This window comes from Rousettus aegyptiacus, unplaced genomic scaffold, assembly GCF_014176215.1.
Source record: "Rousettus aegyptiacus isolate mRouAeg1 unplaced genomic scaffold, mRouAeg1.p scaffold_m13_p_2, whole genome shotgun sequence".
NCBI lineage: Eukaryota > Metazoa > Chordata > Mammalia > Chiroptera > Pteropodidae > Rousettus > Rousettus aegyptiacus.
The window spans coordinates 4,641,828-4,654,798 of record NW_023416295.1 but is presented as its reverse complement, the minus strand read 5'-3'; the positions used below and the strand labels follow the sequence as shown (position 1 = coordinate 4,654,798).

Sequence of the window (12,971 nt, the reverse complement as noted above, 5' to 3'; positions counted from 1 at the left end):
CCGCACGGTGACAACTACATCCTGGCATTGCTGTGGGATTAGGGGTCATGTATTAAATGCAAGCCATGCATGCACGGATTGGGGGTGGGGGCCTGGTGCACCCCCTCCCACCAGCAGCCCAGACCCAAGCCTCTGTAGGCTCTCGCATGGCCGAGCACCAATTGTTACATTTTCTTAAGATGACCTGGTTAATAAGATAATTTACCAAAAAAGTACATACTAAAATAGGTAAAAATTTTAAGACACGTACTTGCAAAGATGCTCAGCCGCACTCATAGTAGGAGAAATGCAAATTAAACCCACAAGGAAATATCATTTACTCTCTAACACACTGGTCAAGATAAAATCTTGGATGACGGGCCATGCTGGCGATAGGAAACCAGCACCCTCTCCCGTGGCTCGGTGTGAAGACAATCTGGCAGTATCTTCTCAAAAAAATTTTTTTTAAATTCTTCTTAGCCGTTCCCATTGTATTCCATTGTATAGATCTCAGTCTTTTATTGCTCTAAATAATGCTGCAATGAACATCCTTGATTCACAGCATTTCTAATTGCAAATGTCCATCAATGGGGGACTCGTTAAATAAATTATGGAACATCATAAACAATGTGTCCCCACAAAGAGAGAGAGAGAGAGAGAGAGAGAAAGAGAGAGAGAGAGAAGGAGACAGAGAGAAGAACGAGTCACTCTATCTGGGCTAACATGGAAAGATTTATAACAATGTACATAATATTTTACCACTTGTAACACACACACACACACACACACACACACACACACACACACACCCTGATGGCCAGGGTTTGCGGGGAGATATTATTTCACTGTAAATCCATTTGCTCTTTTTGAACTTTATATCAGGAGTATAAATTATTTATCCGAAAGAGTCATTTTAAAAATGTTAAGTGCTAACATTTTCACTTTGTTTAAACAGTCATGTATACGGTGCTTGCTTTCTAAGTCAAGTAGAAAGGAGCCACCACTGGTGTTTTGAGTGATGGCTATTGTCCACCTTAAATCATGGGGCAAAAATCCCTGTTCCCTCCTAACTTGGGACTAATTTGTTGAATTGTTAAGTTTTATCCTAAAGAGACAAATATGTGATTCAATGAGGGTTGGTAAATTAAATAACAATCATGATTTAATACTTTGATAGAGACAAATCATATGAAAAATGTTAAGTAATTTCCTTCTAAAACAGTTTTCTTTTAGGGGGAAAAATGAAAGTATATTCAAGTTCACCATTGCGAAAATAGGTTGAAAAACAACAAAAATACAGGTCGGATGTCAGAGGCTGAGCGGACTCAGACTGTGAGTTCTACCACAACTGGCTCGATGCCCTGGGAAGGCTGGTCCCCACCCTTCTCGTTCCCAGGAGGACAGAGCTGCCAGTCCCGTCCGGGCATGCTGGGGCTGGGCCATCACGCAGCCCGCTGGGCGGGACGGCCCACACGAGTGTACGCGTGTCCCTGTTTCCTTGGAGATGCTCAAAATATCATCCCTGCTCATTTTTCAAGCTCTGTACATCCAGCTCAGCAAATTTAGGGACGCTGGCCAGCCTGTCCTTCGCTCTCCCCTTTACCATGCGGGGGATGGCACCTCCGGGTTTTCCTGTGTTCCTCCTGACACCAGAGTCGGGAGTGGCAAGAATCAAGTACTGGCCGATGTCTCGCCAGTGGCAATGACTGTCCATCCTCCTTGCATTTTATTCTCCTTTTAGGACAATTCTGTGTTCCACCACTTTCTGGAGAAGCCCCTGCCCGCCCCCGTTTGAACAGCCCACCCCTTTCTGCCTCCTCCCTGACTTTGCAATTTGAATATATGTCTAAGTATTTTCTCAAACTGTTGTGTTCTCAAACAGTAATTCAAAAAAACACTCTAACAAAGAGGGTGGGGACTAAGAGCTCTAGAATAGGTTAAAAAAAAAACAAACTACAAAAATCCTACACGACATCTAAGATAACGCTTTCCAATTTCAGCTACCTAATTTTGCTTTAAAAGACAGGGAACATACGATTTCGCTCTTGAATCCCCATTCTTCGACGGTTGATTAAGAGTCAGGCCTACCAAAAGACCATCATTTGTTACTGTCATTGGCTGCTTTTGTAGCTAAAGAAAATGATGTTTCAACAACAGATTGAGCTGGCAGGGCAAGTTGCCTGATTTGCTCTGATGAATGAAAAGATGGTCCAAGCCCGAGGCGCTGATTTGGACCATAAAATCGAAAGACCCTGGTGTCGTGCCCACTGCTAGCTATTAACGAAATAGAAACTCACATTAAGCTCTTTAAGAGAAATATGAAAAGTCGGAAGCCCGTGTGCCCCTGGTACTTACTACTGCACGTGACTGCATTTATTGTTAGGTCACCCTATATTTACTTAAATATCTTCATCTAAACCATTGGAAATGACAAAGATGTAACTTATTAAATCTCTTCTCTGCCCACTCTGCTAGAGATGTAACGTTCTATCCTGCCTTTTCAAAACTTAGTATGTCATGAAGAGTCACGCATCCTTTGTGTAGCTGTGCACTGTCTTACTAAACAAGTCCCCTGTCATTGGGCATTTAGGCTTCTTCCCCAGATTCTTCCCCTAACTTTTGCTGGACTGAACATCCTTAACAAGTATTTGTGCACAATTCTGATTGTTTTTCAAGATAAATTTCTAAAAATAGAAACACTAGACAGTGTACAAATTCTTACAAGGGTTTGATACAAGTATTGCTATACTCATTTAAAAATCTCCCAATACTGGGTTTTAAACATATTTAAATTTAAAAGTCTCCGCCATTTTGAAATATCTGTGCTCAATGTTACCCGTGAGTTTGATTCCCCCCCCTTTCTTCCTTAAAAACTGGCCATTTGCAGAGATATCTTTTGCCGATTTTCCTATTGGTGCTCATAGTTTTCTCATTGATGGAGCTTTCTAATTGATCGAAACCTGGATTTTGCTGCGATGGATAAAACCGGCTAATTTTTGCATGCTTATCTTACAACTGGCCAGCTCCCTGAACTGCCTCACTGGGCCCAACATTTCTGACTCCCTCGGGATGTGTAAGTGGGCAAGCGCCACTGGCAGGTGAGGGTGGTTTGGATTTTCCTGCTCCCCGGCTTTGTCTTATTCCTTTCCTCGCCTTGTGAGCTGGCTAGAGCTTCCACGGCGACATCGGTGCCCACAAGCATCACTGTCTTGCCTTTACTGCCACCAATCATTCTTCATTAAGTACGATTTCGAATATAGGCCTTCCTATAAACAATACTCCTTATACGTTGAGATCTGAATATTCCTGGAATATTCCTTATAAACTTCAGAAATATTCCTCATAAACTTCCTTATGAATGAATACTACACCCCTTTTCAACCTCCCGGGAGGTCAGAATATTTTTCTCCTCTTGCTTATCAATAGGATACATTTTGGTCCCAAACGTGACACGATCGTTGCATTAATTTACACATGTGTATGCTATTCTCTTACTGTATCTCCGGATTTGATTTTTCTTATGTTTTATGTAAATTTTTTGTCTTAATTCACAGTGAGACAGATCTGTGTTTTATATTTTGGTGGGGGAAGAGAGTATTTATTTTGTTGGGTTAAACAAAATGAAGACATTCAACACATTTTTTGTTTTTTTTTAAGATGCGTTAGTTTTTAAATTAACAGACAGTAAAATCGACTTCTTTGGGGTGTACCGTTCTCTGAATTCAAACTTGTGTGTAGACTCTTCCAACACTACAACCAGGACACACAACAGAGCCGTCACTCCAAAAACTCCCTGTGCCGGCCTGTCCTAGTCACAGCCTCCCTCACCCTCCACGCCGGCATCCACCGATCGGCTTGCTCTCTGTCACTATAGGTTTGTCTGGTTCGAATTGTCACATAAATGGCATTGCGTAGCATGTAACCTTTCTAATTTCTCTCACTCAGCAAGATGCCTCTGAGAGTCACCTAAGTCGTGGGCATCAACGGTTCATGTCTTTCAAGTACTGAGCAGTGAGCCGCGTGTGGCTGTCCCAGATCCTACTTATCTGCCCATCTCTTAGAGGATATCTGGGTTGTTTCGGGTTCAGGACAATGATGAACAGAACTACTGTAAACGTTCACGTACAGGTTTCTGAGCGATCATAACTTTTTATTTCTCCAGGGCAAGAGTTCTCACCCAGGAACTATTTTTGCTCCCCAGGGGACATCCAGCTTGGTCTAGAGACATTTGTGGTTGTCACAGCTTGGGGTAGGGGTACCGCTAGCACCTAGCAAGCGAGCCCAGGGGTGCTGCAAAGCCTCTTGCGGTACAAGGGACAAACCCCACAACAATGGCCCAGCCCCCCATTCAGGAGAGCTGCTGTCGAGACGCTGCTTCAGGTAAACAGCAGGGACTGGGCTGCTGGGCTGGGGGGTGACCGTTTCATTTTATAAGACACCGATGACTCTAGGCCCCGCCACCTCTCGCCTGCACGTTAAGTGTTCAGTAGCCACGTGTGGCCAGTGGGGCAGTACAGATTTAGAGAGGAAAACGCCCGGTAAACATATTTTGAATCAAATTCATTATTCTTTTCAGATCTCTTATACCCCTGTCACGCTCCATGCCCAGGGAAATCGCATAGTGTGGATGGCAATTTCTGTTCGTGTTCCTGACAGATCCTGCTCTGTCTGGTGGCTACCGCATAATAGTTCAAAACAGTTATCTTTTCACCGTAAAGCGTACCTCTTGGGAACGGCCTTCACAATCAAGACACAACACCCAGAAGAACAGGTTTAAATAACTAAGAAGGCTGGCAGATTTTCTGTATCAGAAAAAGAATTTTATGTGACCAAGAATACAGTGAACAAAAAGCGAGAAGGCAAGTTAAGTGCCCAATCAGCCTGTCGCCAGCTCGTCAAGTGTGTTAACTCCTAACTCAGTGATGCAGGTTCTCCCACCAACCCCATTTCATGGGCGAGGATATGGAGGCGCAGGGGGTTTGGGTAACCCACCCAGGGTCGCGCAGCTAAGAAGCAGCAGAGCTGGGATTCGAACCCAGGCGGCTGAGGCCCGGTGCCTGTGTGTGTAACCCCTGTGCTACATCACCTCCCCTATGCTGTGCTGGGGAAGAAAACATTTGAAACGTGTTAAAAATTTAACATTTGGAATGTGTAAAAAGCTGCTGTCAATCAAGAAGGCAAATACAAACAGCTCAATAGAAAAAACAGCAAAAGACAGACCAGGCCATTCACAGACACAGAAACGGAGACCGCCAGCCCACATACGGACAGGTGCTCGACTTCCACATCGTTGGGACAGGCAGGTCACCACAAGGTATGCTTTTTCAACCAACAGATCAGACATTTGCCGACAGGGCTGGGATGGTGTGTGAAAATGGGCTGTCACCCTGCCGAGGTCATGGGTGGCGTGTGCTGCCTTTTCGAATGGCTCGACCACCACTGGAAATGCACTTCGCCTCTGACCAGCATCTCCACTCTCAGGCCTCTGTCCTACAGCGATGGTCTCGCAGGAGCACACACGTGCACGCACACAGACGCTCTGCGAAACAGGCTCCACGGCCAACGAACGCGCCAAGTTCACCTGCACGCCTTCCCTGCAAAGCCACACAGGGACGGAGCTCTGTAGGCCACCCGCACACTCCATCCCCACCCGAGTCCCTCGTGTTCGTCCCTAAGCTTACTCGAGCCATCGGTACTTGCTAGGCACTGTGTCCTTTGGTGATAAAAGCTAAAGAATGTTCAGTACGAAGAGAGCTGTTTTTACGAAAAGAGCTGAACGTAAAGGCAGGTTGCTAGAAACCAAAACCAAAATTGAACTGCCGATGAATAAAACGAGGGGGAAGCATCATAAAGATCTGTAAGGATTTTTCACGTAAAAGTCTTCCTTAGCGTCTCAACTCCCAAATCCGACGCTGCATTTTGACGATACCAAGAGACAAGGCGGATCCAGCCTGTCCTCCGGTGAGGCCCCAGGGGCCGAGAGAAGGCCTGCACACATAGGCATTGCTTGCATTTTTTGAAACAAGGACATGTATTAATAGGAGTTGGTTAATTTTAAAACATTTAAAAATGAAGCGATGCTTTTATCAACGTGAAGGGTAGACGTCCATGCCCTGTGGCATCTCCCCCGCCCTGAATTCTACTGTCTGACAATGTAGTGGGTTTCCTTTTCTAATCTGCTGGAGGGGTTCTGTCTTTTAGTGGAGGACTGAAGCAATCTACATTTATTGTTATAACTGGCACGTTTGCTATCAACTCTGTCATCGTATTTTATGCTGTTTATTTTCTGTGCCTTTTTGCCGTTTGGTTTCGTTTATTACAAGGGGCCTGCTTTCAGCTTTGCTTGTGTTACAGAAGGCTTATACCTTGTTTTAAGTTCTACTAGGCTTTTATCTTTAGGCTTTCCAAAGTATTTAAAACCTTCCTTTCTCTAATTACCAAGGTAAAAGAGTAAGCATCCCCCCCCCCCAAACTAATCTCTTTTCCCTGTTCTGAGGACCAAAACAAACAAATAAAACAAACCCTTCCCCATCAGGGTAATATTTTGTGAAAGTAGCCAAAGGCGAAATAGTGTCATGTGATTCCTTTTACATGAAAGTCAGCGTTAGGGATGGTGGCCCGACCGTGGCCCGCAGTGTCCCTGGGTGCCTCCTGGGACGACCAGCCGCATCTCTGAGCATCGTTTATGTGGCTGCTTTCAGGGGGCAAAGCCTGGTGAGCTCTTCTCCGCCCAGCTCCAGCTGCCTCAGTGGAGATGCCCCCTGGCCTCCGACTGTGCGTCATTTCTGGTGGGGTCAGTGGCTTCTAGATGTCTCCTCGCCAGGAACCGACGACTAGACATCATTTATACCGGAAGTTCCACATAGAACTCCCGAGGCAGCCACGCATAAACCACTGCTCGTGGGCCTGGGGATGCCAACGTCTAAACCGATTTCTCCGGGTTCTACTGAATGGGACACAGGTGAAGTGTGGGTGGCCCTTTGACAACCAGCGATATCAGCCTCCGTGGGGTGCGAACGCATCACCGCACAGCCCGCATCTGAGGCGCACCTCCCTGGTGGGGAAGCGTCTCAGCCCTGGTCATCTACATCCGCATCTGCCTTCTCAGTAAACGAGAAGAGCGAATGTCTCGATGGAGTCTGGCGCGGGAGCAGAACGTCAGGTGTCAGGATTGCCGCTCACGACGGGGCATAAAGGGGCAGGCGACAGGGGCTGAGCCCGGGCGGGCAAGGGCGGCAGGGGGCGTGGCAGGGCAGATGAGGGAATTCGGACTGATCAAGGTGCAAAAACCCAATCTCTTCATTTCACATGCTTGCGTGCTCCCCGCTTCTCTCGCCAGACCTCCCCCCTCCCTCTCCGCAAGCCTCGTCTCCCCTCGCCAGGTTTTCCTTCTACACGCAGGCCATCTTGGCTCAGCGAAAATGAACTCTGAGACGTCTTAGCTGCTCCCTGCTGTTACGGCTCATGACCAGCAGCCGACCACGAGGACGGGGACGCGCCTGCCTGGACCACGCGTGAGAGGGCGCCGGGCCCCAAGGGGCGGGCACGCCCGGGGCCTTCTATCAGAGCCCCCCCCCCCCCCCGCTCCACCCGTCCGGGGTTCAGGCGACTGCAAAATGAAGCTGCAGGTAAGACCGTGAGTGGGAAGCAAAGCGCCGGTGACCGCGGTGATCTCACTGTCCGTTCGCGGCGCCCCGCCCGGCACGCTGGGGTCCCCGTGCGCCAGGGGAGTCCCCAGCACGAAAACGGCGAGCGAAACGACTCCGTACCGGGACCGAGCTATATCCCAGGAGGCGATGGGGTGCTGTTCGGGGCCTGGGCGCCAGCGTGAGCTCTCCCGCACGTTCCGGGCGGAGACCCTGGCCAGCCGTTCATTCTCCCCGAGCGCGCGGGGCGCTCCGCGCGCCCCGGGGACCGCCGCCCACGCCCGGCGCCCCTTACCTCCTGCAGTTTGATCTCCTCGGGCTGGAGCATGTCCAGCACCCCGCTGCTCCGAATCTCCGGGAGATCCTGCCAGAGGTTGAACCTCGAGTGGGGGTTGCTGAGCAGGCAGATCTGCGGCAGAGCCTTCCTCTCCGGCGGGCTCGCCAGCCCCTCCGCCTCCTCCTCGTCCTCCTCCTCCTCTTCCTCGCCGTCCATCTCCTCACTGGCCGGGGAGCCGGGGGTATTAGCTTGTATCTCTGCATCCTGTTGCCTCCTGGTCTCGATTTCCTGGAGAGTTGATTTGTCTCGGTATTCCTGATACAGGAGCCCTGAAATCACACACAACTGGAATGAAGAAAAGTAAGTAATTTCCCATGACGCTCTTTCTGAATCTCTCAGTGGAATCTTTGCTCTCTTACTCAGGGCAAGGACTCTGCCTGTGACACACAGCCAGACCCACACCTGGCTCCGGAAGGGCTCCCCCAGGGGGTACGCGGCCGGCAGCAAGGATCCGCATGTGCGAGTCTTTTCAACAGGGAATAAAGAGATCCCCACACGGATTTAAAACCCAGTCACATAAATGTGCGCTTTCCCCGTGGGTACTTGGCAAACAGCGAGGCTCTACGACTTGATGCGTTAATAACCAGCGAGTGCAGAGTGGATGGAAATGTCCCAGTGACGTGTGAGCATCCCAACAGGATGCTCTCCACAGCCTTAAACGCTTCCTTATTAAAACCCACGTATAGTCATTTGTGAACTGGGAGTAGTTTGTCAACTCTCATTTTGAAGGAAAAAAAAACAATATTTCAGCAGCTTTACGATTCAAAAGGGAAACATTCCTTTTTAGCTTTCACAGTTTTAGATTCCTCCCTGACCAATTGCGCTTGAAGTAAGTTCATTACAAGTCTCCAAGGTGATTTGGGGGTACATATGAAGCAGCCCAGAGGTAGCACCTCCTTAGGGAAAAACCCATTTTGGACATCCTGTACGGAGAGGCAGAGAGCTTCAGTGACAAGGTGGGTCCCAGTCCAGGCAGAGGGGAGGAGGGGCAGGTTAGGGACGGGGAGTGGGAATCCAGCCAGCAGTGAGGCTAGGAGGAGAGGGGGGGTCGGACCCCAAGGGTCTCGTCTGCTTGCTGTGCCCTGGAGGCGGCATTCTGTCCCGTGGGCTAGAGGGAGGCCCCAAGAGACCTCAGGCAAGCAGCTCTGGTCTAAACTTGGGGAAGCCCACGGATGGGAAGAAAGAGGCTGTGACACCTCTCCATCTGAAAGTGATGACGGAGGCCCGAGCACAGTGGCGACGGAGGGACGGAGCCCCTGCCCGATTCGGGGGACAGTGATCAGGTGGAAGGCGGGTCCTGGTGACTGGCCGGTGCTGCTGGGTCACTGCTAATATCCAGGTGACCAGCTTAGCAACAAGGTCAGGTGGCCCCATTTGAGGAGATGAGGAACCCAAGTGGAGGGTCCGACAGGGGGAGGGGGTGGTGGAAAGGTCCGGTGGACAGCCGGACACACTGGTCTGGAGGGCAGTTGGGGCCCCTCAATGTGTCTGTCTATAAATCAAAGATGGTTTTCCCGGGAGAGTTCTGGTAAGGATAAATATACCACTTATAAAGAAAGCACTCTCTCTTGCAATGCAGTACAAATGTTAGCTATTATTCCTACTTTATCTAATTGTTAAATATATCTAAAAAGTAGAAAAGAGAAGGGAAGAAAAACAGGCTAACTTTGAAATCCTGAATGCGGCTGGATAGATTAGATTCATAAACAGGAACGAAATGAATGTGCCCCGTGGATTAAAACAGTTGGTTCCCTATGCTCCAGGACACTAAATTACAAAGCTTTTATGTGAGTCTGTAACATTTACTTAAAAAAAAAATAATAATATGGCCTTGTAAGTTTACAATGTTACGATCCGCCAGAGTACAACACGGAGTTAATTTGATAAAGGAATGAAAAAGAAAATCAAAGTCTAAGCTCAAGGGGATCCAGATGGAAGGTCCATAAAGACAGAGGTTCAACATTGCTACACGAAATGCCTCGATCGTAAGCCTGAGGTCACAAATTTCGCTGACACTCAAGCAGTGACACTCCTGTGGTTCTGATCCTATATCGATGGAAGTTTAAAGAAGCCAGGCTCCCACAGCTGACCTGGGGTCGCTTTTCCACACTTAGCACAGGGCCTCCCTCCCATAGTAGAGAAGCAAAGATCCGTTGAATTGAGCACCTTTTAAAAGTGCGGTTTCCAACCTTCACGAAAGTGTCCAACTTTTTCGAAGGTTCGAAAATAAGTCTCATGTATGCAATGGTTGCCAAATCATGGATGAAAATTACCTCCAACTTAATATGCTGGAAAGAGACACAAATATCAACATCGTAGGTAGCTGGGTTGGAAATGACATTTCTGAGATCGCACTGTGGCAGACGCTGTCGGCTGCCTTTTCTCTGTCCCCTCCCACCCCTTCTTCCCGGCTGGCAGGCGAGGGGTTCTCTTTGGGTGCTGACCATTCTGTGCTTGGGGAAGTGGATGAATGTTGACTGATTAGAACTTGGTATGATAGTTCCCTTCCCCTGGCCAGTGGTAGGTGTAGACGTGAGCCTGTGACACTACCTGGCTGAGGAAAACAAGGGACAGCTTACATCTTTGAGAAGGGCTTCTCAAAAAGATGTCCCTCCCCAATGGACACTCGAAGACAAACTGCCCTTTTTTGCTTTTGCACATGACTGCCTGAGGAGGTGATGTCTGGAGCTGTGGCAGCCACCTCGTGACATGAAGCTCAAATGCTGAGCACAGGGGAGGGAAGGGGGCTGGGTGCTGGCTTGGCCGAACGAGCAAACTCGAGAACTTCCTACCTCTGGGCTCATTAACCGAGATAGAATATTTTCATTGTTTGAGGTCATTTTTGCTGGATATTCTGTTAGCCCCAGCCAAAGACTCCCAATAAATGCAATTCTAGAATTTTCTTCAAACGTTATACTTCTTCCTGAAGTATTTAGAATATGAATTAAAAAACCCATTTTCCTGAAGTTACCATGATTACAAGGAGTTAGACACACTGTGTAACCATTTTTCATAACCTGTTTATTAGCTTGAAAATTCAGATTAAAAGAGAAATAGAGTAGCTTTGCCTGAGGAACTATATGTTATCTGATTAAACTTCTGTACTTGACGTACTGTTACTACATCATGTCTTCCAATTTTTATATCTTGCACATTCGGCGAGTACAACTTTATATGGGAATTAACCTTACCTGTAAAACCTCGCACCTGGCATTATATCCATGCAGAACTGAAGGCTCAGTTCCCATCTCCTCTAATTAAAATGATCTATTCCAGGCTGGCTGTGCAGCCCTGCAAAAGAGCGCAAGCTCCCAGCTCCTCTTGCTAAAGCCTCTGGAGTTGTTCAAGATCATCGCACTTCCGGAAGAGAATAATTTTTTTCTTTGAATCTTTCCAATAGAAACTTCCAAAGGGCAGGGGTTTATTTTATTTTATACCAAGTACCTCCTGTGTGCCAAGCATTTGTTAGGTGTCAGAGACAATAGTAACAGTGTGCACGCACGCGCGTGTGTGCGCACACACACACACAATCACCAATCACAGGGATTCAGGGGCCATGATCTATGCTGCCGGCTGTATACCACATCATACGTGACCCTGGCATACTTCTGTTCTGGCCTCCGAGGGAGCCACTGCAAAATCCAAGCCTGCAAGAGGCTCCCCGCTCAGGCCTGCTCTCTCTTTAGGAGCCTGTCATCCTCTCCTGGTACCTGGCACGGACTTCGCTTCGTTCACAGAACTAAAAACAGGTAGCGTTGGTGCAGGGATCTGCCTAGCACAGGCCGCAAGTCTACGACGAAGGGTGTGAGGAGAAGCCAGTGACAGCCGTGCCGTCCTTCGTCTGCTGGGCACCGCGGTGGGCCCAGCCCAGGAACCACCGTAAGAGTCACCGTTCTACCAACAGATCCTGGCAGGAGGCCACGGGAGAAAAGACTCAAATGCCGGTTTCTACTACCGGGGTCCTCAACCCTCGGGCCAGCGACTGGTCCCGCTTTGCGGCCTGTTAGGAACCGGGCCGCACAGCAGGAGGTGAGCGGGGAGCCAGCGAAGTTCCAGCTGTATCTGCGGCCGCTCCCCGGCACCAGCATCACCGCCTCGGCTCCGCCTCAGATCCTCAGGTGTTAGATTCTCATAGGAGTGCCGACGCCTGGTGCCAAAAAGGTTGGGGACCGCTGCTCTACACTTTACCACGTGAGGAAACCGGGGGCCAGGATGGGAAGGCACCAGAGCTCAGGGCCCCTGACTCAGGGCTCATGGCACTGGCCCAGCAGGTCTGGCCATCTCGAGAGAGATGTCTCCACATGCCCAGACTGCAGATGGGAGGCTCTTCCTCCACCCCATTTCCTCCCTAGACACGACACTGACCTGAGCCAAAGAGGATTCCTTTCAAGATGGTGGAAGCCTTAGGCCTCCAGCGTTTGTCAATGCAGAGGCAGCTCTCCTCACCACCACGGACGACGGCAGGGAGGTGGGAGAAAGGGGTTTTCAGGAGTCTGTTCTCCGATCCGCAAACAAAGGGAAAGCCACCGCCGCCCGCCCGGCCTGACAGGCTCCTGGAGGCAGCAGCCTAACGGCGCACAGTGTGTGTACCACCCCCTCAGCCTGGCAAGGGCTCAGCTCCTCTCGGGGTTCAGTTTGGAAAAGCCCCTGCCAGGGAAGAGTGGGCCGCCCAAAGTCTCCCTGGCACGGGGTCTCCTGGGGCGCAGACGCTCCGCTTCCCCTTGAGGCGCTTGGTGTCTCTCTGAGCATTTGGGATGGGGGACAATAATTATGTTCAGGGAAGCGATTTTCTAAGCCTAGGATTCTGAGTTGACAAGTCGACTGCCTGCCGCTCTGCAGACTCTGAAGAACAGCATGATTTTCTGAGCAGCCGGTACCATTTTCTGGATAACGGAACCCACATTACCCATCCGCTGCCACCCCTGGTGACCACGACGAGAGCTAGTTTTATGTCGTGAGCTGTTTTTGACTTTTAAATGCAGGGGCTCCCGTTCTTGGGACACCTTCTC

General features: G+C 49.3%; 1 protein-coding gene across 3 annotated transcripts in view; it reads right to left on the bottom strand.

Annotated features, from left to right (window-relative positions):
- The window catches only part of NGEF (neuronal guanine nucleotide exchange factor), an 86,465-nt gene that overhangs the window by 18,983 nt on the left and 54,511 nt on the right, over positions 1 to 12,971 (bottom strand). For all 3 annotated transcript variants that reach the window (XM_016134728.2, XM_016134730.2, XM_016134729.2), the window contains one exon: positions 7,921 to 8,231. In XM_016134728.2, the coding sequence (XP_015990214.2) occupies positions 7,921 to 8,231 (311 nt within the window). The remainder of the gene's footprint in view (positions 1 to 7,920; positions 8,232 to 12,971) is intronic.